This window comes from Myotis yumanensis, unplaced genomic scaffold, assembly GCF_028538775.1.
Source record: "Myotis yumanensis isolate MYYU_CA2020_CCGP unplaced genomic scaffold, mMyoYum1.0.hap1 SCAF_11, whole genome shotgun sequence".
Lineage (NCBI taxonomy): Eukaryota > Metazoa > Chordata > Mammalia > Chiroptera > Vespertilionidae > Myotis > Myotis yumanensis.
In genome coordinates this window covers 1,659,233-1,683,873 of record NW_027223762.1, presented here as the reverse complement: position 1 = coordinate 1,683,873, position 24,641 = coordinate 1,659,233, and the positions used below count along the sequence as shown (strand labels likewise).

Genomic DNA, 24,641 nt, shown 5'->3' with positions numbered 1-24,641 from the left:
ATGGCGTCATCATGGGAATGCTGCATATTGAACCTACAGTGGTGGCGCAATTGTGTGGGGAGGATGGGGTTGCAGGCAGGATGGGATAAGAGAGAATCATGGATCGGCTCCCACAGTGAGGCGGTCACTGCACAATGTTTAAAACGAAAAGGTCGTGAGAGTAGCGGAAGCATTTTTTGTAAAAGTCGACATGGCGGACAATTCCGATAGAAACAGTTGTGAGATTGGAAAACGAACGGAAAATGCTGGGAAGGAAACTCCGGAGTGAGGAGAAGTCGGACAGGACACTTTCCTTCTGCTGATAGTCTGTGCGAGTTGATTTTGTTCAAACTGTACATGTATTACTGTATGAGAAATAAAAATAAAATGAAATTCAAAAAGGAAAAGCGAGAGAGAGAAATGCTCGCACTGCTCTAGGGCAGCGGTTCTCAACCTGTGGGTCGCGACCCTTTGGCGGTCGCACGACCCTTTCACAGGGGTCGCCTAAGACCATCCTGCATATCAGATATTTACATGACGATTCATCACAGTAGCAACATGACAGTTATGAAGGAGCAACGAAAATAATGTCATGGTTGGGTCACAACATGAGGAACTGTTTTAAAGGGCCAGAAGGTTGAGAACCACTGCTCTAGGGCCTCTTTGTTGCATTTTAAACACTCCCCCCGGTGATCTTGCTAGTTTTCGTCTATGCTGACTGTTCCTTCAAGAAGACCCCACTATGCCGCCCCTCGGCAAGGACCGGAGACATGTGTGTCACGCGGAGGTGCTGACCTAGATGCTCCTTAACATCGAGCCCCGTGGCCAACTCGTTTCCTGTGTTTCCCGAGTTCCCTTCCTGGGCCAAATGCGCTGCCACTTGAACGGTGCGTTGGCCAGCACAGGACCTGGGCTGGGAGCTCAATGATGTTTTCTGATGTTTGTAAGAAACCACGATTGTCGGAAATATAAGGGAATATTACTACCTTTACCTTTCTTACACACTGCAATCAACAAGAATGTACTCTGAGCATTTTTTTTTTAAATATATTTTATTGATTTTTTACAGAGAGGAAGGGAGAGAGATAGAGAGTTAGAAACATCGATGAGAAAGAAACATCGATCAGCCGCCTCCTGCACATCTCCCACTGGGGATGTGCCCGCAACCCAGGTACATGCCCTTGACCGGAATCGAACCCGGGACCCTTCAGTCCGCAGGCCGACGCTCCATCCACTGAGCCAAACCGGTTTTCGGCTGTACTCTGAGCATTTAAGTTTGATTGCATTTCAATAACAAAAGGGGTCTAGCGATGTTAGTTGTCATGTGATTAGCACGCATTTAGCATTAGTGGGTTTGGTTAGCGTGTTGACATAGGAAAAGGGTTACAGATTTATTAGTTGTAAATTGGAAAGACACTTAGTAAAACCTGGCTAAATGACCGGCTCTGGTATAGGAGTCGGCACCTGTGAATTCACTTCCGTATTTGCTTCATTAAAACGACGTTCTTAACAAAGTGAGAGCCCAGAGTATGGGTTCCCGAGCTTCTGTGTGTGCCTAGGAATTCCTCGAGGCCATGGGGGAAATGCAGATTCCTGGGCCTGGCCTAGTAATCCTCTTTCTTTCTTCCTTCCTTCCTTTCTTTCTTTCTTTCTTTCTTTCTTTCTTTTTAGGATTTTGAGGTAGTTTGAGCAGGGATAAGAAAAATTACTGTAGACAATGCCCAAGTTCCTTTTTCTTATTATTCAAATTCTGATTCTTTTAAAAAAAAATATTTTCACTGATCTCAGAGAGGAAGAGGGAGGGAGAGAGACAGAAACATCAATGATGAGAGAGAATCACTGATAGGCTGCCTCCTGCACGCCCCCGACTGGGGGTTGAGCCTGCAAGCTGGGCCTGTGCCCTGGCCGGGAATCGAACCGTGACCTCCTGGTTCATAGGTTGACGCTCAACCACTGAGCCATGCCAGCTGGGCTAAATCCTGCTTCTTTTTGTGTTTGGTGTTGCCCAGGAATCTGGGTTGTAAGCACGTGTCCTGGGAGAGACGTGTCATCCAGAGGGACCTGCGGGAGCCACCGACACACTGGCTGGCTGGCTCGCATCAGACAGACCTGAGCTCATTGGCTTTTCCCTTTAATGTATTTCTCAATGACATGCAGGCAGCTCCAGAGGGAACAGCGTTGCCCGTGCTCGGAGAAGCGTGCAGGGTCAGTAGCTGGATGTGCGCTACACGGGAGGAGTGGCGTAGCTTACGCAATAAGATCAAGTTCCTGGCTGCTGTCCTGGAATAACATGAACTCAATTCATTGGTTTCCAGCTGGACACGAACCAAAAAAAAAAAAAAAAAAAGAGATAGAGACCAATATGTGTGGATTCAGAGAAGGTATTTAAAGAAATACTACACAGAAGGAGGAAGGCTGAGGGTACCTGGAATTCCCAAAATCACCAGTCAGAGTGACAATTCTCAAATGGGTCACAAAGTAATACTCCAGGTTATAAATTACGCATCCATCCGCTTGGTCCTCACCCATCATAGCCTTCTCTAAATCACTGTCTGTCCCTCCTTCCTCCTCTTTTCTCCTGAGTAGGTTGTGAAGGCTCACAGTAGACACGGACAGTTAAAAACCAAGGTGCCTGACCCAGCACAGTGTGCGCCACGTTTAAGAAGAAAAGGTCTAAGAGGAGTTGCCGTCCATTCCTGTAGCGCAGTGTGTGGTTCTCAATCTTGGCTGCAAGTGAGAATCACCTGGGAATCTTTTTAAAATCCTGATTTCTGGGCCTCATCCTCCGGAAATTCTGTTTCTTTGTTACTCATGTTGTGGCCCCACCCCATCACAAAGAAACAGACTTTGAGACCCGCCCTTTCTCTAGAAACAAGGGTGAGGAGGAGGAGGAGGGCGGTGGCGGCGATGGTGGCTAACATTCACCGAGAGCTTACACTTCGCCATGGATACTGTGATAGGAGTGGCACAAACCATTATTATTCCCATTTTATAGGTGAGAAGACGGAGGCCCAAAGAGGTTAAATAACGTGTCCAAACTCAAATAAATAGTAACTAGCTTCAAACTCAGGCAACCTTGTCCCAGTGCCCAACTCTTCACCTGATGCTTTAAAAATATGTATGTTTATTGATGTCAGAGAGGAAGGGAGAGGGGGGAGAGATAAAAATCAATGATGAGCGAGAATTGCCTTACTGCACGCCCCACACTGGGCATGGAGCCCGCAACCTGGGCGTGTGTCCTGACTGACAATCGAACCGTGACCTCCTGGTTCATAGGTTGATGCTCAATCACTGAGCCACGCTGGCCGGCCTTACCTGGTCCATTTTATGACCCTCCCCCACCCCCCGACCCCAACCCCAACCCGAACGCCTCAACAAAGTCAGGGGTAGTCGTTCAAATGAAGAACCGAAGAAAGGGGCTCCTATTGGTGGTTATTTCCGCCTCATTTTGGGAGCAGCAACCCATTATTTACGAATCCAGTGATGCAATAGGTTGGAGCTGCTGTGGGGACCTTTGCTATCTCTTTCACCAGAGACTTTTATTGTTAATGTGCTGTGATTTCAATACAGACTGGGTTGTGCTAGGCAGTACCTAAGCCTCGATCAGGATCCACAGACAGAAACCCACGGCCAAGAGAAGAGCTATCTGCTTTCAAGTGGAAGCAATTAAAAGATAATTTGATGAAATCGAAACCAAGCCATTATCTGATGATAAGGCCATTACTTGGCAGGTCCCTCCCGTGTAACCACAAGAGCCGCCGGTCCGGGACAGCAGGTTTTGGTGAGGGATCTGGGTTAGATGTGGTCGCCCCGGGCCTGACACTGAGGGAGAAGGGTCCTCACTCCCCGTTCTGCTGCCTCGGGCTCTGGCCTTGGCTTCACCTGACTTGGCACAAGCCCCGCCCTGGAACCAGGCAGCCAGGAGGCCGGGCTCACGCAGAAAACACCTGCCCAGAACATTTCCCTGCGGACAGGAAATGCGCGGACAGCACGGGCTCTGGGGACCACACAGGGCTCTGGGGGCCGGGAGTCCCCAGTTCTCTCTGCGTTGAGCCGGCCTCAGAAGGGGGTGACTGCCCAGCTCGCCAGACTGGACTGTTGAGCAGCGCGTAGTCAGCCTGCTGAAGGGAGGGAGCTGATCTGGTAATTACAGGGGAGCAGCCCGGCCTGAGCTTCGAGGCGGGACAGAGGAGGCGAGGCCCAGGGAGCTGAGTGGGCGGCGATGATGAGGAGCCTGGGTGGGTGCTGCGACTTACCTTCCAGATGCTTCCTGACTTGCACACAAATGCCATGACGCAGCCGTGTGGGCGCATGGGAGTTGGTCCTTCGTTTTTCTTTTTTTAAATATATTTTTATTGATTTCAGAGAGGAAGGGAGAGGGAGGGAGAGAGAGGAACATCCATGATGAGACAGAATCATGGATCGGCTGCCTCCTGCATGCCCCACACTGGGGATCAAGCCCGCAACCCAGGCTCGAACCCTGACCTCCTGGTTCATAGGTCGATGCTCACCCACTGAGCCACGCCGGCCGGGCTGCACTTTGTTTTCTATACCGAGAGGCCAGAGGGGTGCGTGTGGCTCCCTCAGAATATGTGAGCGCTCAGCGGACGGGTGTCCTTCTCATTGAGACTAGACCCGCTCCTATTAAGGTGGAAAAAGCCAAATAGACCCTCGAGGAAAGGCAGTGTGTCCCCAAGACAGAACACAGGCGTCATCCCCGGCCCCTGAGAGTGACAGGCGTTTTCAAGAGGAAAGGACGAGGAGAGAGGCAGCAAGTTAGAGGCAGCCCAGAAGCCAGCGCAGCAATCGGAAGACAATGCGGTTCTCGAACCGATGAGTCAGCATGAGTTTCGTTTGCATCTTTGACAAATAAACCCAGACCGAATGTGGGTTCAGGAAGAGAGGAAAGTTCTAGAAATTTGGGGGAATCAAAATTTTAGGAAGACGAGACCACTGAATTTATTTCGAGTTTCCTGATGTATGGACAAGGAAGATAAACCGCTGTGCTGGTGCCGTGGAGGAGCAGAGGCAGGGCTTCCGAGCGGGTCTGCTGCTGCCTCCTGCGTTCTCGCTCTTATTCTGACTGCTTTGGGATGCCCCCGCGGAGCTGTGTCAGGCCCGAAAGGGCGACTTTCTGAATTTCAGTGTCTGATCCCAGGTTAGAGTTAGCCTGTAAGTGCTCAAGGATGACAGTCAGCCACCTGGGGCTTTTATTATGTGGACTAGAGGCTGGTGCATGAGATTTGTGCATAGGGATGGGGGTCCCTCATCCCGGCCTGCGCCCTCTCGCAATCCGGGACCCGTCGGGGGATGTCGGGCCTAAACCGGCAGTCGAACATCCCTCTCGCAATCCGGACGCTGCATGCACCAGTGACCGTACTTTTCACGCAGGTGAAAGGCATCTTGCTGTTGTACGGGCAGCTACATTTTTTTGCCCTGATTATAAAAAGTAGTTCATAACATGATCCTTCTGAGGCAGTAGTACCATTTTCCCATTTTATGGGTGGAAAACTGAAGCAGAGAGAAATGAACTAATTGGGTTTGTCACACAGTTGTATCAGACTCGGAAGAATTTTTTTTTTCATAGTTGATATTTGTCATGTCTATTCATCATCTGGTTATGCTCAGTGGATTGCACATCTCGGGGAACTTCCCAGAGCCTGGGACACAGGGCTGTGGGCATGGGCTTTGCAGGAGGCTTCACTGGAGTTGGGAGGCTGAGGGCTTTCCCTAGTCCCTTCTGCTGATAGGCAAGGAGGAGAGGCTGTGATCATCGCCATGTCTTGATTCAGGGATGGCTTTCTCTTTCCTGAACTTCATGACCTGGTAGTCATCATCATCTTCGTCCTCTGGGACAAAAATGTCATGCTCCTCAAGGAGAGCGGCAACGTTCTTGCTAATGAGCGTCCCGACATAGAGGAAGGGGATCACAGTGGAGAACACACGGAGGAGGCCGAAGGACATTTTCACCGGTTTGGGCAAAATGGCGCCGCTGCGAGTAACGATGACTGACCTCGATGGCACCAGGCTCCGACCTGAGCCGCCTCTTCCGGCAGAGATATCCCCATCTTTCTTCAAGCTCGGTCCTCTCTGGAGAGCCCCATATCGAACAGATGCCAATACCAGGCAGCGAGCCGCTCTGGACGCCATCCCTGGCACCCGGACCCCAGCACCTGGCCCCAGCGACGCCCTCACCAAGAACGCTGCCCCAAGCCTCACGAGGCTTTTGGAGCAGACGAGAGGCACCAGTTGTTGGGGTCCAACCCCAGCAGGTCCAGGGGTTCCCAAAGGTGTGGATGGAGTTGGCGAAGAAGGAATGACACAGCGACAGCGTTCAGTTGATTAGCAGCCTAGTCAGGTTCTAGCCAGGTCTAGCCAGGTTCTCCAGCCAGGTTCACCAGCCAGGTTCTGTGTTTTATTGTCTTGTTACATCTGTATTTATACCAGTTGATTTTAATCCTGTCAATTTCTATTCCAAAGGTTAGGGCGTTTCTTATCTCCATTCCAGGGAGTAAAGATTATGTAGCTTAAGCGAGATTGTTCATAGTTAAAGTGATTAACTACCCGCCTGGCACTTAGTTAAGGGGCTTTATTCCCTCCCTAACTTCAGGGAAAAATCCCCACCTGGGGAAACAACCTTTCTCGGAGAGGTGACCTTGGTTAAAACACAGTGCTAAGGGGAGCAAACATATTAAGAACAGTATGCCATATACGCCAGGTCCCTTGAGACATATGCTGTGCAGATGTTTCTTCCCTGCAGCAACTGTGTCAAGCAGCAAGGATGGACTGGCTTCCGGCAACATACAATATCATATTAGTCTCGGGTGTACAACACAGTGATTAGATGTTTATATACCTTACTAGGGGCCTGATGCACAAAGATTCGTGCAAGAATTGGCCTTCCTTTCCCTGGCTGCCGGCACCACCTTTGTTCTAGCCCAGAGCCGCCTTTCCACCTTCCCACACTGCCCAGAGGCCCAGAACGCCTGTCGTCTTGGGACAACGCAAGTGTCTGCCCCACCCCCCGCCACTCAGTGCCTGTGTATGCAAATTAACCTGCCAGCTTTGTTGGGTTAATTTGCATACTCACTCCTGATTGGCTGGTGGGAGTCACGAAGGTATGGCCAATTTGCATCTTTCTCTTTTATTAGTGTAGATAAAGTGATCACCCCAATAGGTATTTTTCTTTTTTTTTTTAATATATTTTATTGATTTTTTACAGAGAGGAAGGGAGAGAGATAGAGAGTTAGAAACATTGATGAGAGAGAAACATCAATCAGCTGCCTCCTGCACATCTCCCACTGGGAATGTGCCGGCAACCAAGGTATATGCCCTTGACTGGAATCGAACCTGGGACCTTTCAGTCCACAGGCTGACGCTCTATCCACTCAGCCAAACCGGTTCTGGCGGTATTTTTCTTTTTTTTAAAAGTCCCATCAGTTTAATAATAATAAAAAAACCCCAAAATGGAAAACAAGGGGCAGGGAAGAGGCCCCTAAGTAAGGGGCACAGGGAGCCCTGCTCATGGCACCAGGCCTGGCCGCAGGGCCCCTTGGTATTGCTGTTGCTACGAGGTCAGGGGGCAGCGATTGTCCTGTGGGAGCCACCGTTCACCTGGGTTGAGGACCCTTACTTCTTCTGGGGTGTGCTCAGCTTCTGCATGCCCGGATCTTGTCCAGCAGGCCAGAGATGAAGGCCTCAGTGGGTTTGTAACAGTGAACCAGCAGCTCCTTGACCCTGGCAGCCCGGGTATCATCACTCTCCATGTCCAGGAGTTCATCCACATCAATCTCCAGCTCGGGGATCTCCTCTTCCTGGCAGTCGTAGAGGCGGGTGAGCTGCTCCAGGATCCACTCCTCCAGGTTGAGGCGCTTCCGTAAGTCCTTGCGGTCGTACTTGACCGTGACCTTCCCTTGGCGCCTCACGGGGCCATCGCCCTTGCCTGCGGCACCCGGCGGGCTCTGAAAGTAGACAGCAGGGCCCGGGGCCACCACCTCCCGGCCCGGGGAGCCAGGGCGGCCAACGCCGCGCCCCCCGCAGGGCCGCTGTCCGCCATGGCGGCCGCCGGGGCCACGTGCGCGCGTCCCGCGGTATTTTTCTTTAAAAAATATTTTTATTGACTTTAGAGAGGAAGGGAGAGATAGAAACATCAATGATGAAAGAGAGCCAAACCGGTTTGGCTCAGTGGATAGAGCGTCAGCCTGTGGACTCAAGGGTCCCGGGTTCGATTCCGGTCAAGGGCATGTACCCTGGTTGCGGGCACATCCCCAGTGGGGGGCGTGCAGGAGGCAGCTGATCAATGCTTCTCTCTCATCGATGTTTCTAACTCTCTATCCCTCTCCCTTCCTCTCTGTAAAAAATCAATAAAATATATTAAAAAAAAAAAAAAAAAGAAAGAGAATCAATTGGCTGGCTTCTGCATGCCCCCTACTGGGGATCGAGCCCACAACCTGGGCACAACCAGGAATCGAACCATGACCTCCTGGTTTATAAGTTGATGCTCAACCACTGAGCCATACTGGACAGGCCTGATAGATACTAGTCCAGCCGTGGGCAAACTACGGCCCGCGGGCCGGATCCAGCCCATTTGAAATGAATAAAACTAAAAAAAAAAAAAAGACCGTACCCTTTTATGTAATGATGTTTACTTTGAATTTATATTAGTTCAACAAACACTCCATCCATGCTTTTGTTCCGGCCTCCGGTCCAGTTTAAGAACCCATTGTGGCCCTCGAGTCAAAAAGTTTGCCCACCCCTGGACTAGTCTGATAACACTTTGCCTTCTCTGTCTTGTTTGTGTGACTGTTTCTTCTTTTGATGATAAACATCATTAATTCTTTATAGAACCCCTCAGTCCTTGAGTATACCAAGTACTCATGTTTGCTTTTTAAAGAACTCAGAATGTGAGAATCACTTTTATAGGGTGGATGTCATCTGAAATAGCACAGGCAGGCATTGTGTATAATTAGTTCAATTCTTTCTCCCTTCATCACAGTTTAAGAGCTTCTGGTCTAATTAGCAGATACTAGACCGAAGGCCTGCGTCACACTGATGCTATCACCCCTGAGTTATTAGCTTAAAATATGGGTCTCCATTTCTTCATCGAAAACGACCCGATGTAGTATTTTTAATCTGAGAAAAGTAGTTCCCGTTTTCAGAATCACATTATATTTCTTGGGTGGTAATTAATAGATTTTAAGTCTTACCATGCACGGTTCTGAGCTCTCCTCTGAATTGTAATTTATGAAATATATAATTTGTGCTATTATTATGCTCAAATAGTAAAATCAACTGCAGCTCTTACTGGAGCACGGCCCCCGGAGACTGAGGCTCTGGTTTGCAGATTTGCCTCCTACCCTTTACCCTGCGAGGGTCCAGTAGAGGCCGTAAGTTAACCAACGGACCAAAGGATGTCAGGCAGGAAGAGGCTGGACTGACAAACTCACTGCCTCCTCTTCAGAGGCCACCAAGGCCCAAGACGAGCCGCTGAAGCTCCGGTCTTCCCACCTGTGCTGTGGCTCCACCCGGGCCTGCGCGGGACCAATTGACCGGCTGGGCACCTGGCCGCTGATGAGGATTTCGGACTGGGCTTAGGTTTGAGGAAGGAGCGTAAACTGCAGGCAGAGTCCTCGGGCTGTGGTCCCCTCTCTGCTGTTTTTTAGCTGGGCTCTCTCGGGCAAGTTACTAGATGTTTCGGTGCCTCCATCGCTTTGCTAGGTCAGGGTGGAAACACTCGGTAGACCTATCTGCCGGGTGGTGGTGTGTGTGTGTAGGGGGGTGTTACGTGTTAATATGCCTTTGAAACAGCCTGGAAGCACTAAAGCTAGTGGTTAAACTCCCACTCATTACTGATTCCTACAAAAAGTTCAGACTGTTAACCCGAGTGTCCAGCTCTCCCCAAGCCCCCCCTCCACCCGCCCCCCCCCACCCCCCCCCGCAGCTCCCTCCTCCTCAGAAATCTTCCAAACAGAAGTGGGCACTTGCATTTTCCAGGATGCCAAAGGCTTACGTCTGGGCAGGGAGGTCAGATACGGAAGCCTGCAGACAGGGGTGCACACGTGAAGTATGGTTGCAATCATCTCAGGTGGAAAGTATAGTTTAACTTTAACCCTGCTGTTTGGTTTCTGTACTTATTTGCTTGCTAAAATAATAGAAAAGTTATTTTGATTTTCTGAATTATATAAATCACCCCATTCGATTAAATACCCTATTGATTGTAATGTGAATTTCCCATGGGTTGTGGTCACACTGGTCTTAGAAAGCACGTTGTCCTTCACCTGGGAAGGACAGCACAGTTATCCCAAGGTCAGAGGGCTCCAGTTAACGTGTCTCTGTTGACTCAGTGATCCGGAGACCCCAAAACTGTAATTTAGATAACATGCTGCTTCTGCTTCTGTAAACTGCTTTTTTGCGAACCAGGTTCCTCATTCCAAACCCTGGGATGTAATCAATACCTTTGTGATCTTTGCCTATATTATAAGTCTGGTTTTTCGGCCATCTTATTACTATGAGATTTGGGGAATGGCCCCTCATAGTCCCGGATTGCAATAAATGTGACTCTTTAATTCGACTTCTTGAGGCGTCCTTGTGTGATTGTGGGGTACATTACAACACATGGCCGCCCTCAGGTAGGGGTGCGCAAACGCAGCCCACGTCGGGGACCGGGGATGGACGCTGGGGTGAACGGATGCTGAGGCACCTCGCTCCTTCGTGCGGAAGGCCGTCCGCACGCGGGCAGCGGGTCCTGCCAGGACAGGTGAGGGGGTGCCCCACCTGAGCCGCCCGCCCCTGGAGCCTTGGGGGCGGGAAGGTGAGTGGGAGGCGCACGCGGCTGAGCGGGCCCAAGTGTGGGCTCCTGCACCGCGTCCGCAAAGGGGCCTGCCCCCAGCCCCCCAGAGCCGGTAGACGGCGCCCCAGGCTGCCCCCAGCCCCCCAGGGCCGGTAGACCGCGCCCCAGGCTGCCCCATCCCCCCAGAGCCGGTAGACGGCGCCCCAGGCTGCCCCCAGCCCCCCAGGGCTGGTAGACGGCGCCCCAGCCCTTCCAGGCCCCCCAGGGCTGGTAGCCGGCGCCCCAGGCTGCCTCCAGCGCCCCCAGGGCTGGTAGACTGCGCCCCAGGTTGCCCCCAGCGCCCCCAGGGCTGGTAGACAGCGCCCCAGCCCCTTCAGCCCTAACCCCCCCCCCCCCCCAGGGCTGGTAGATGGCGCCCCGCTCGTCGGCCCTTTGTCTGGCGGCCACCCGCTCCCTTTGTCCGCCCTGTCCCTCCGGGAGAGGTTAGGGTGCGCGGACCCCCGGGGAGGAGACTCGGGGGTGGGGTGGGGGAGAGCCGCAGGCGCCCCTCCCGGGCAGCGGCCCCGAGAGCGGCCCTCCCGCCCCAGCTGTTCCGCCCCCTGCCCCTCGGCCCGGGCGGCGGGAGCGAGCGCGGCGGGCCGGCGCCCTCTGATTGGCCGCCGATGTCGGGGTGCTGCGCCGCGATTGGGCCGCGGGGCTGTCTGGCGCGAGGGCGCGCGAGGTGGGGAGGGGGCGCGGCGGCGGCGGGGAGTCGGGGGCGGGGCGCGCGGGCCGACAGGGCCGCGGGCTCGGCGGGGGGGAGGGCCCAGCCGGTCCCCGCCCCCGGCCCCGCCCCGGCCCCGCCCCGCGCCGCCCCGCGCCGCCCCGCGCCGCCCGGACCGCGGGCGACAAGAGGGCAGGCTCGCCGGCTGCATCCCCATCCTCGGCGTCGCGGGGCAGAGTGCGGGCGGCCGAACGCTTCGGGCGCGGGGCCGGGTCGGCATGGCCACCGCCAGCACCAGCACCACGGGCTCCACCCTCCTGCAGCCCCTCAGCGACGCCGTGCAGCTGCCCATCGACCAGGTACCGGGCCTGTCCACCGCGCCATCGCCGCCCCCTCCGGGCCGGGACCCAGGGCGCCTGCTGGGGCGGGGGCTGCCCTGCAGGGAGGGGGCGACTCGCCTGGGATTGTCCGCCGGCCGCCTGGCACCGGCCGCCCCTCCCCGGCGTGCCCACCCAGCCCCCAACCGGCCCGTGCCCGTGCCGGGGCCGCCCGGGGAGCGGGCGGGGGGGGGGGGCACCGACGGGCGCGCGTGCCTGCTTGGCCCTGCGCCCTGCGCCCTGCCCCAGCGGCACCCAGACCGGGGCGTGCGAGCCCAGCGGCCGGCGATCCGGAGCCCTGAAGCCACTTCCAGGGCGAGTGGGCACGGGTGTAGGCGGGGCGGAAAACCGGGTGTCTGTGCCCGAGCGCGTGGCACTCGCTGCCCCACGGGGAAGCAGGATGGCTGTGCCGCGGTGGAGAGCGGGCTGGACTGGGCGCCCGTGCCGTGGCGGTGACCAGGGGAGCAGGGCACAGTGTGCGTTGGAGGGTGGCCAGTGTAGGAGACAGGCAGCCGCGAGGGGGAAGGCAGAGGTGATGGAGGAGAGTCACGGCGAGTTCATCATCCCGGGTTTCTAGGTGAGAAAGTTGCAACCTTGTAGCTGGCCGGAGCCAGCCCCCCATTCCTCTCTCCTGCCCTCGAGCAGCCTCGAGGGGAGGGTGGCATTGAACCGCAACCCCTCCAGCTGGCAGGAGAGGCCTGAGGGTCCCTGGGGTGGGCGCAGCAGCGATCACTCCGGGGAGCAAGCGGGGAGGCGTTTTGTCCGGGTGACACTCAGGGAGGTGGCTGATGGGGACAGAGGATGAGGTGGGCCAGCCCCGAGCTCAAGGTAAGAAGCCGAAAATTCTGCTGAAAGTTATTTCAAATGGACTAGCTCTAAGTGCTTGCGCTTTCCCCGGCAGCCTGGTCCACTGTCCTCTTGAGCATGTGGCTGTCACGGATGTCATTGGGGGTCTCACGATACAGGGTTCCTCTGTACCCCGATCCGTTTCATAGCAGCGGGATGGGGGCCACTCCTGTGCCTGGCGTTATGACACTGAGGCTTCTGCTCTCGTGTGTGTGTGTGTGTGTGTGTGTGTGTGTGTGTGTGTGTGTAATCTTCACCCGAGGATATTTTTCCATTGATTTTTGGGGAGAGGGGAAGAGAGAGGGAAAGACAGAGAGAAATATCGATGTGAGAGAAACACTTGGCTTGGTTGCCTCCTGCACGAGCTCAAACCAGGGCCAGGGCCGGGGAGGAGCCTGCAACCGAGGTATGTGCCCTTGACCGGAATCTAACCCGGGGCCCTTTGGTCTGCAGACTGACACTCTATCCAGTGAGCCACACTGGCCGGGGCTGTGTGTGTTTTTTAAAAAATATACTCAGTGTGTCTGAGTGTAAAACATTCCTACCTTTTATGCTCACATCTGAATTCTTTACTTAAATTTCAGTCACATCTGAATTCTTGCGTTTGAGCCATAACTTTGGGTTCCTCGTGAACTGCCTGACCCTCACGCGTCCTGGACGGTTACAGCGTGTGTCGTGCCGGTAGATTAAAGTGCCAGAAGTGAAAGTAACCTTGTGCCGTGACACAGTCACGTCTCTGTTTGTTAACACGCTGAGGTTTCCCGTGGAGGAGTCCCGCGCTCTGAGCGGAACCGGCGGTGACCTTTCCGTGCGTTCGGTATAGCGCCGGCCTAAGTAGGTTGCTGCTGGTGCACCGGCAAGCACAGGGCGATACCAGGTCAAACATTTTTTTTTTTTTTGCTGATGAGGCGCAAGGTTTATTTTAGGGAGAAAGGTATGTTCACATTCTCTCTGTCTCTGTCTCTCTCTCCCCATGACATGATGAAATTTTTCCTTACTGGGCTAACACCTTTAAATTTATATGAAGCTTATCTTTGAAAGGCGATTTAATATTAATGAGCACCTTTAACCATCTCAGCAACCCAGAGTTCCTTCAGCCCTGAGAGAAGCAGCGGGAGCCGGGGAGGCGGACGGACTTAGAATCTGACTTTCCTTCTTCATTATCTGGACAGTCTTCTGAATGTGTGGAGCCATTTGTGTAGGATTTTGAGTTGATTCTCCTATGCAAGTCTTTCCCCCCTAATATCATTTTGTATTAGTTTCAGGGGTGCAGCATCGTGGTTAGGTACCCAGTGACCCCCTGCTTTTTCCAGCACCCACCTGGCACCATAGATAGTTATTACAATGGGGACCCCGTGCACAGATTCATGCACTGGTGGGGACCCTCGGCCTGGCCTGCTCCCTCTCAGGGGATGTCGGACTGCTGGTTTTGGCCCGATCTCCGAAGGCCAGGCTGAGGGACCCCACCCGGTGCACGCACCCATGCACCAGGCCTCTAGTATGTATATAAGATCTTTGGTTAATCTCTTCCCATCCTCCCCCCTCCCCTCTTCCCTCTGAGATTCGTCAGTCTGCTCCATGTTTACATGCCTGTGCATTGAGCATCTGCTCTCTGGTGGCCAGTGCGCGTCATAGCTACCGGTGGAACGGTTGAATGGTCGCTTAGGCATATATATATATATATATATATATATATATATATTCCCTATGCTGTACTTTACATCCCCATGACTATTCTGTAGCTACCAAATGGTACTTCTAAATCCCTTCCCCCAGACCCCCAAGTCCCTCCCCTCTGGCAACTATCAGTCTGTTCTCTGTATCCATGAGTCTGTTTCTGTTTTGTTGCTTTATTTTATTTTTTAGGTTTCACATATATGTGAAATCATATGGCATGTGTCTTTCTCTAACTGACTTACTTCACTCAGCAGAATACTCTCTAGGTCAGGGGTGGGCAAACTTTTTGACTCGAGGGCCACAATGGGTTCTTAAACTGGACCGGAGGGCCGGAACAAAAGCATGGATGGAGTGTTTGTGTGAACTAATATAAATTCAAAGTAAACATCATTACATAAAAGGGTACGGTCTTTTTTTTTTGAGTTTTATTCATTTCAAACGGGCCGGATCCGGCCCGCGGGCCGTAGTTTGCCCACGGCTGCTCTAGGTCCACCCATCCTGTTTCAAATGGTAAGATTTCGTTCTTCTGGTGGCCAAGTAGTATGCCATGGTATACATGCACCACGGCTCTTGCACCCCCTCACCTACTGATGGGCACGTGGGTCATTGTAAATAATGCTGCAACGAACAGCGGGGCACATGTATTCTTTTTGAATGAGTGGGGTTGCTGGGGCATAAGGCAGTTCCATTTTTAATTTCTGATGAGATTCATACTGTTTACACAGTGGTTGCACCAATCTGCGTTCCCACCAACAGTGCATGAGGCTTCTCTTTCCTCCACGTCCTCCTCAGCACTTGTTGTTTGTTGACGTACTGATGGTAGCCCTTCTGTGAGGCGGTATCTCATTGTGGTTTTAATTTGCATTTCTCTGATGATTAGTGATGTTTAGTATCTTTTCATAAGTCTATTGGCCATCTGTATATCCTCTTTGGAGAAGTGTGTATTTAGGTCCTCTGCCCATTAAAAAAAAATTTTTTTTTTTAAAGCAAGTCTTAGTAATCTTGAATTAATGTGAACAAAAGCCTTAACTTTTTACATAGTGATAATAAATCGTTTCCAGCACTGAAGAGTTGACTTTTTAAAAATAAAGCTCTATGCCCTGACCGGTTTGGCTCAGTGGATGGAGCGTCGGCCTTCGGACTGAAGGGTCCCAGGTTCGATTCCGGTCAAGGGCATGTACCTTGGTTGCGGGCACATCCCCAGTGGGGGATGCGCAGGAGGCAGCTGATCAATGTTTCTAACTCTCTATCCGTTTCCCTTCCTCTCTGTAAAAAAATCAATAAAATATATTTTAAAAAAAATAAAGCTCTTGGAATAACTAAAAACTCTTATTGTAAAATTGCATTAATAAATAGTCATTTAGCCATTATTTTAAAATTGAGCAAAATAGAAAGTAACTTTTGTAATATGTGAATAATTGAGTCCACGTTAGAGAAAGCTTAAGAATTGGTTGTAATCAAATCATGTGATTTAACAGGGAAAGGACTAAGTCAGGAAATGCAAAGTGTAAAAATATAACTTGTCAGTATGTGAATTTGGTATGAACTAATTAGCAGTGTCTTGAAAATTTAGGAGGTTATAAGAGTAGTTGTTTGATCCCAGAGAAAGAGAAAGGACCGTTGGGCCAGAAAAATAGTTTAATTTTTTTTTTACTAGAGTGTAGAATTTATGAAATGATAAAATTAATGGAACCTATGGAATACAGGGTGGGGCAAAAGTAGGCTAACAGTGGCTCATTTGTAAAAGAATGCAGTAATTAAGTAGTAATCATACAGGCGTAAGCTCTGTGGGTTGCCTACTCACAACTGTCAACTTACGTATGCCCCACCCTGTGTAAGAACAGATACGGGAGGGAGAGGAGGAAATAATGTTTAACAAGAAGGCCGGGCAAGGAGCAAGGCGCAAGAGATCTCGACTTAGACCCCTGCATTGGTAATCTTTCCTGGAACTCCAGGTGTCCTTGGGGCAGCCGCAGTACTTGTTCAGCCGGCCTTGAGTTTAAATAAAAAGCTGGTATCAAGGGAGGGTCTATGATGCTTTAAAATAGGACACGTCTAGATGTTTCTGCCCTCGAGGCCTTGCGTTCCCGAGGGCTTCCTTTCTAGGGCGGTCAGCGCTGAGGGGCTGGGTGGAGGGTGGCTTGGCGGGCTTGGGCTAAGGGAGAGCCTGTCTGAGGCAAAGAAGGGGCCCTGAGGACATCCGGCACCGGCCAACTTCCTTCATCCGTTGCTGATGCGGCGAATTTTCAACAGACCCCCAAGGGCGGGGCATTAGCGGAGGAGGATCACTGCACGTCCCGGATCAGCCTGGTTTTGATAGTGTTTTCACGTATTGCTTCTATTGCACTTGATTGACCCACGTCTCCGAGTTACTGAGCCTGCTCTCCAGCCCTCTCCTCCCTCCCTCCCTCTCTCCCTCTCTTTCTTTCCTTTTTTCGGGGGAGGGGGAGGGTTCTGAAAGGTGTGATTTATTAGCTCTTTTCCTATTGCAAAACCAGCAATGCGGACACCCCAGGTGAGGACCACTCCGGAGAGGGCAGGCTTTCTCCATTCGAGAACATGCTCTTGACTCATCCGCAGGCTGACCCAGCGTGCATGGGGGTGGCCTGAACACATGGGGTTATGGTGGACAATCTGACATCACACCGAGGGGCCAGATTATGATGATCACCTGACGTTTGCAGGCAAATTAGCTATAATTTCGCGCTCAGGTTGCTAGAGGGCCAGACCATTATAAACAGGGAAGCGGAGTGTTGACCACGACAGTAGAAGTGATTTTTTCCCGAAGATATGGGTAAACAACGCGATTTAACGGCCTTTGAACGTGGGAGATATATATATATATAATATAGACTCGTTATTTGTATATGTTGTGAAATGATGACACACTCAGTCTGGGGAACCCCCATGAAGTCGCATCTGTCAAGAAACATTGTTTCTTTCTCTTTTAACCATGTTGTTCCCTCGTTTCCCATGATGCTGGACTCACTGCGACACCGGAGTCCACTTCCCCAGTGACATGACGTCAGCATGACGTACCTGGCAGAGGGCCAGTTGGGGATGATGCTGGGCTGGTTGAACAGCCCTGTTGGGGGGCAGGGTCATTGTGTTAGGGATGACATGCTCTACTTTTTGGGTGGGAAGAGGGAGACTCGGGCATTCTGAAAGTTTCGGAGGAGGGAGAAGGGGGGAGGGACAACCTGCTGAATGTTGCAAAGTCTGCAGAATCAGGCAGTGATTCTAATGGGTAACTCCTTACAGTTTACACATTTCTTTCACTTGCATTTTATCATCTAATTGAATCCTCACAGCACCTTCTGAAATCAGATAAAATTCAAGGCTTGAAGTACTTAGCTTCAGGGAAAATTATATATGTATATATTTGACCTTGAGTAAAAGGTCAATTTTAATTTAGTCTTAATGTGTGGCAAATAGTTGCGGTAGAGCGTTGTTCTAGATCCGGGCTGCCCGTGTATTTTCGAAGGAGAAGGTGGGGGATAGGACTTCTGGGTGTCGTGGTTGGGGCGGAATTGCGTGTGTATGTAAGAGAGGAGTTAGGCGCGGCTCCTGTGATGGTTGGTGGTGGCCAGTCCCGTCCGGAGCGCGCTGTCCGAGACGTCGGAGGAACCCACAGACCAGGGCACGGTCCTCGCCGGGCGGAGAGGGCGCCGGGAGGCGTGGAGACCAGGCCGTCCTGGCGCTGATGATGTGATTCTTGTATTTCATCACTTGGTAATTTCACGCTGGCATTGGCCAACAGCATTTCAAATTTGATCTGACTAGTTCTTCCACTCCGAGAGGGCCACCTCTCGAAAGAGTCTGGAAAGTTAATACCCCATTCACGTGGGAAGGCCGGCGTTTCGCCCTTCCCTCCTCCGTCCGTTCCTCCTGCGGGCCTCTGGGCTGGCGTTCTCGGGTCCGAGTCGGGACGGCTCTCTGATGGGGTGTGGCGTTTTATTTTATTTTATTTTTTAAATATTTCATTGATTTTTTTAAAAAAATATATTTTATTGATTTTTTACAGAGAGGAAGGGAGAGAGATAGAGAGCTAGAAACATCGATGAGAGAGAAACATCGATCAGCCGCCTCCTGCACATCTCCTACTGGGGATGTGCTCGCAACCCAGGTACACGCCCTTGACCGGAATCGAACCTGGGACCCTTCAATCCGCAGGCCGACGCTCTATCCACTGAGCCAAACCGGTTTCGGCTTCATTGATTTTTTTACAGAGAGGAAGGGAGAGGGGTAGAGAGTTAGAAACATTGATGAGAGAGAAACATCGATCAGCTGCCTCCTGCACACCTCCTACTGGGGATGTGCCTGCAACCAAGGTACATGCCCTTGGCCGGAATCGAACCTGGGACCCTTCAGTCCACAGGCCAACGTTCTATCCACTGAGCCAAACCGGCCAGGGCGGGTGTGTGGCATTTTAGAAAGCAAGTCTAGTTGGGAAGAAAGTCGTGTCGGGCCAGGTCTGGACAGCCTCCTAAGCCCCTATCAGCTTTCTCGTTGGTGGAGAGTACATCTTGGATGTGGGCCAGCAGGCTGTGCCCTGTGATAACCCGCCGGGCTGTAGCGTTCACGGTTAATCTGCATGTGCTCCCCTGTGAGTGTCAGCGCCTTCCTGACCCTGGGACCCGCACCGCTGCTCCCCGCACCGCCGCTCCCGCCACACGCCAGGAGGGGACGCGACGGGTGTGAGCAGAGCGGAGGGGTGAGGGGGCAGGGCCCGGCGCTACCCTCAGTTGGGACTGGAGCTTTGGCCATAGGTAAGGTTCAGGGGTCCTGACTCCAAGATTTTAAAAAAATATATGTTTTTATTGATTCCAGAGAGGAAGGGAGAGGAAGAGAGATAGAAACATCAATGATGAGAGAGAATCATGGATCGGCTGCCTCCTGCACGCCCCACACTGGGGATCGAGCCCACAACCTGGGCCTGTGCCCTGACCGGGAATGGATCTCTGACCTCCTGGTTCATAGGTCAACGCTCAGCCACTGAGCCACCCGGCCGGGCCTGACTCTAAGATTTTGATCCTGGTCCCTGGACATGTCCCCATAGTATGGGACTAGTTTACGTCTTCTCCTTTTGTTCTTGGAAAACATCTTTAAAGCTGCATTTTCCCCGGGAAATGTTGGGAAACTGGCTTCCCAACACGGCGTCAGCCTTCCGCTGGGCTCGAGCGCCGCCCCTGCGGTCCAGCCGGAGTCGGGGCGGGCGTGGGCGCTGCCGCCCCGCGTGCCTGTCGGAGGCTGTGATGTGCACGGGGAGCGGGCGTTCTGAAGAGCCAGGTTCCTCTTTAAGGTCTCGGACACGCGCACTGATGGATGGGTGTGCTGTTCCAACAAGGCTTTTGGCGTAAGCTCAGGAGCTTTCCCCAGAGGACTGGAAAGTGATTTGTGAAATAACTTCGTTAGGGACCTGCCATTCGGTAGGAAACACTTGCAGGTGCTTTTGAAAGTCCCGCGGGGGGTAGGGGAGGCGGGCGGCGGGGGCCACTGCAGCAGAGAGGAGGGGATGGAGCAAGGCCCAGGCCGGTCTGGACCTGCTCTGCTTTCTGCGTGGCTTCTGTGGAAAGCAGAGGCCCCTGGGAAGGAGCGAAGATGGTAAACGGCGTTTCCCTAGTTCGCCCCTGACTCCCGATTAGATAAACGCATGGCATTGGGGTTTGGCTCCCGTAAAATGAAGGGAGGGGCCGTGGAGGCCGGGGCTCCGCCCGGTGGGTGTTGCGGGTTCCCGCATCTGCCTGTTGAGCGACAGCAGGTGAGGTTCCATAGAGGAACCCCGTGTCCTGTGCGTCCCTGTAACTTACATGGGGAGGGGGGATGGCATGATCAGGGCCAGCACCCTCCCTGAAGCGGGGGGCCGAGGAGAGAGGTGGAGGTGGGCAAGGACAAACCTTGGACCAGTGGGCATCTTTCTGAGAATCATCGCGGGCTGGGAAGCTTCCGTCCGCAGTGAGTGTTGGTACTCGGGGAACATTGTTAACAAAGGAAGTTGATGGCACTTTAGGTGTTGGTAGCGAAGGGGGAAGGGAGAAGCGGGCGCTGTGTGTGGGGCCTGCGGGCAGCCAGCGGTCTTACTAGGTCCTCAGATGCGAAGGGGAGGGAGAGCAGGCCTGGCCTGGAGCTCCTCGTTTCGGCTGACGCTGTCAGCAGCATGTGAATGAGGGCTGCAGAGAGCTGTGTGGGAATTCACTTGGATGAGGCTACAGAGTCCCCGCCACGTGGCCTAACGGTAAGAGTTGAGCCCGGCCGCCGTGGCTCCGTGGTTGAGGGTCGACCTATGAACCAGGAGGTCACGGTTTGATTCCCGGTCAGGGCACATGCCTGGGTTGGGGGCTTGATCCCCAGTGGGGGGCGTGCAGGAGGCAGCCTGTCAATGATTCTCTCTCATCATTGATGTTTCTATCTCTCTCTCCCTTCCTCTCTGAAATCAAAAAAATATATATATATTTTTAAAAGATGACAGTTTATTTTCCTCCCATCACAGTGTTGATGTAAGTGGTCCAGATTGCTGGATAGTCCTGCTCCTCGGCCTGCGGAGACCTGTGTTCCTCCCAACACATTGCTAAGCTCAGTAGGGGGGCCCTTCCCGCCAGCGGGGCTGAGGCTGGCCGGTGCGAGGGCTGGGCTGGGCCTGAAGCCTGAGGTTGCGTGCGAGCTCCCGCAGCACCTGCGGAAACTCAGATTGCTGGGCCCCGCGGCCAGAGTCTCCGCTGCGGTGGGTCCGTCTGGGGCCGGATCGTCCAGTGTGACTGGCTCTCAGGTGACGTCCCTGCTGGGGTCCCCGTTGTTGGCAGGAGGTGTCACCCCCGTAGCTCTTCAGCTCACACTCTTTTCCCGGAGCGTTGGCACATGGCCGCCCTCACAGCAAGGAGGTGGTGGGGTGGCAAGCACACGCCCCCCATCTGGGGCCGTGCCAGCTCCAGTTCTGTGGGGGGTAGGGGGGTGAGGGGGCAGGGCCGCCCGCAGGACCTGGATCATCAGGGAGAAGCAGCGGGGACTCGGGCCTGGGCCGGCCGGGCCGGGAGGGTAACTGTGTCTGTGACTCGGAGCCGAAGTGCAGCTTCCAGGTGAGGGAGCCCCTGGTAAAGCAGGTGCAGGCCCTGGGCCAGGCCAGGGCCCATCATGGGTCAGAGGGCAGCTGGGCGGGGCTGATGCTGGCACTGATGGCACTGCAGACGAGCTTCCCACGGAGGTTCTGGTGGGGAGATGGTGGCCCCAGGACCCAGCGTGGGCGCAGGCTGGGCCCCTGCCACTGAGTGTCCCTTCCGGGCTGTGTGGGCCGGAGAGCCTGGCTCCGTCTGCACCCCAGTGGGCGCTGCCCTTGCACCCGCTCTGCTCTGGGAACCCGGTGGGGGGTCGTGTGGCTTCTGCCTGGACGCCTCTGTGATGGGCAGGCTGCTCCTTCCCGGGGCAGCCGGGTCCGCTCCTGGACGGCCGTGGCTGCTGGTTTGTCATCTCGGGGCTCACACAGTTTCTGGAACAGCCCAGAAGTGGTCTGGGTCATGTAAAAAGCACTGGTTTTTGAACAACGATGCGAGCTTTTCCTTTTGCTCTTAAATTGTTACCTATTTTCTCCTTTGATAGTTTCCATTACGCATTCCCCCCTTTTCATGCTGCGCTCCCGCCCTGCAGGAGCTGCCTTGCCTTGTTTGGGGCACCTGTGTGTTCACAGGGGGGTGACCAGTGGGCCCAGCCTGGGTGCGTGCCACTCCCCTGCGCCCCCACTTCTCCGTGGCCACCTCTGAGGTCATTAGACACGTGTCCCCCTTCTTTTTCTTTTATTTCTTATTGGTCTCAGAGGAAGGGAGAGGGAGGGAGTGGAGAAACATCAGCGATGAGAGAGAACCATTGATGAGCTGCCTCCTGGGATGGAGCCCGCAACCCGGGCATGTGCCCTGATCATGAGTTGAACCATGACCTCCGGGTTCATGGGTTGATGCCCGACCACTGAGCCCCCGCCGGCTGGGCCACCCCTTTCTTTTTCCACGTGGTTGGCTTCTGAACAACGGCCCTGTAGTAAGTTGGGTCTCCGTACCCCCGCGCCTCCTGATGTGGGTCTCGGGCTGTGCGTGAGCGCTCCCGGCTCCCCCGGGATGGTGGCCGCACCTGAGCGTTGGTGTGCGCGTTCGCCCTCTTCAGGCCACTGCAGGGTTGGCGTACTGGTCTGAGGGGGACTGCTTTCGCCTCCATCATGTCCTCATATGAACTAAAAATAAGGAAGTGCGGATGTCGCATTAAGCATTCTCTCATAAAGAATAGTCATCAATGGTGATAGGATCTGCAGGCAGGCCCCAATGCCATGTCTGTAGGCTCCGGGGACTCGTCGTCCCCAGCTGGCTGCTTGTGTGTCAGTGAGCGAGAGCGTGTCTGAGCTCACGGAGCGCTGGAGAGGTGTGACCTGAGGTGTGGAAATAGGGGTCTCCCAAACCAGGGGGTGTTGAAATCAGCATTGAGTTAGAGCTGAGTGTCCTCCAGCAAATCTCAGCGATGGTTGACAGAGTCCTCGCACCGTCCTCATGCATCGTTTCCCTATGGAGATTCAAAGCACAAGAAACTCTCCTCTTAAACCTATGAAGACGGTGGCTCAGGTGACTGAGTGAGAGCGAATGTGGTTGGGATGCCCCGATCTCTTCAGTCCTCTGTGTCCTCTTTCTATTTCTTCTGTATTTTTATTATGAACTAGAGGCCCGGTGCACGAAATCTGTGCAAGGGGCTCGGCCCTCGTGGCCCTGGCTGCTTCACAGCCCAGCCCCCCACCCACCGGTCTTTCCGGAAGGTCGTTCCCTCCAATTAGCATATTAGCTCTTTATTATATAAGACGTGTGCCTCATTGTGTTACTATCATGGGTGAGGTCAGGGTGCTGCTCCTTGTGACACTGAGACGCAGAGCTAATTAAAGACGCATAGAATTCCCAAGCAGAGCCTTTTCATGAAAAAGGTCATTTTTTATGACTTACCTGGAACTCAATAAAAGTCAAATACAGTTCTTAAAGGTTAAGAATTCTTAAAGGTTAAGTTAGTGCAATAAACCACTTTACAAGTAATAGAATTATAAAATAATCTAATCTCTTTTTAGACCTTAAAAATATTGGTGAACAGTTGGCTCCAGGGCTATAACGTTCTTCCTGAAGTTGTCATATGAACGAACCCCTTTCTCAGTGCTCATCGTAACTTGTCTCTTTTCCTACCTAGAGTTTTCATGCTCGTGAATTTTAGTCTCATTTTACTCTTGCAATAACAACCACATATTTATATTTTGCCTGATAATTATATAAAGCATTTAAGGTGATTTCACTCTGAGTTACATGTAGAATGCTTTTCTATGTATACTTGCAAGTTAACAGTCACATATGAACAATAGTTATGAATGAAAGCATGGTTGTATTATTGGTGTTATTTTGCTCATCAGGAATGGTAGATCAGCTCTCTCACAAGATCCCTGGTCCCCACACGTCCCCGGGTGTTAGAAATGACTGGGGAACAGCTGTTCGGCTCTCTGTCTGTTTACAGGCCAAGACCTAAAACCCAAAGCAAAATAGCGGCTTAGGACTGAACAACAGGGCGAATGCAGCCAAATTCACGTCCGCCTGCACCTTGGAAAGGGGTGACAGGAGGGGTTCCCTCAGCATGTTTTACTCTTATTTCTCACCCTCAAAATGCCAGTGTATTGCGTAACGCTGAGAAGAGCAGTAACCGTGAGAAACTCATCCGCCTGAAGAAGAGCGCACGTGTGGACGAAGCGCAGGAGCTGCCAGGGCTTCCCACGCGGGGGCGAGCGCTCGGGAGAGGCTGGGAGCTGTGAGATGCGGAGAGCGAGTGTGTGAGGTCCCCCACGGGCCTGCCGTCCCGGAGCCACGCGTTCGAGTTCGAGTCCTCTTTTTTGTGGTGTGAGTGTGTGTGTGTGTGTGTGTGTGTGTGAGTGGTGTGTTTGGGTGTATGCATGGTGTGTGTATAGTGTGTGTGTGTTGTGTGTGTGTGGTTGTACGTGTGAGTGGTGTGTTTGGGTGTATGCATAGTGTGTGTATAGTGTGTGTGTGTTGTGTGAGTGGTGTGTGTGTGTGGTTGTACGTGTATGTGGTGTGTTTGGGTGTATGCATGGTGTATGTATAGTGTCTGTGTGTCTCTGTGTGTGTGTGTGTGGTGTGTTTGGGTGTATGCATGGTGTGTGTATAGTGTCTGTGTGTCTCTCTGTGTGTGTGGTGTGTTTGGAGTCTGTGCATGTGTGTGTGGTGTGTGTACATGTGTGGGGTGTCTGTGTGTCTCT

At 53.0% G+C, this 24,641-nt stretch overlaps 1 protein-coding gene and 2 pseudogenes across 2 annotated transcripts in view; 1 reads left to right on the top strand and 2 right to left on the bottom strand.

Moving 5' to 3' along the window:
- Positions 1-5,709: 5,709 nt before the first annotated feature.
- Positions 5,710-6,129, bottom strand: LOC139019597 (essential MCU regulator, mitochondrial pseudogene; annotated as a pseudogene).
- A 1,262-nt stretch (positions 6,130-7,391) lies between these two features.
- Positions 7,392-8,035, bottom strand: LOC139019347 (protein phosphatase 1 regulatory subunit 14B pseudogene; annotated as a pseudogene).
- Positions 8,036-11,680: 3,645 nt separating this feature from the next.
- Positions 11,681-24,641, top strand: part of MBOAT2 (membrane bound O-acyltransferase domain containing 2) — a 45,120-nt gene continuing 32,159 nt past the window's right edge. The window contains exon 1 of one of the 2 annotated variants that reach the window (XM_070428649.1): positions 11,681-11,830. In XM_070428649.1, coding sequence (XP_070284750.1) covers positions 11,750-11,830 — 81 coding nt within the window. In that variant the 5' untranslated portion in view covers positions 11,681-11,749. The remainder of the gene's footprint in view (positions 11,831-24,641) is intronic. The other variant, XM_070428650.1, reaches the window with a different exon arrangement.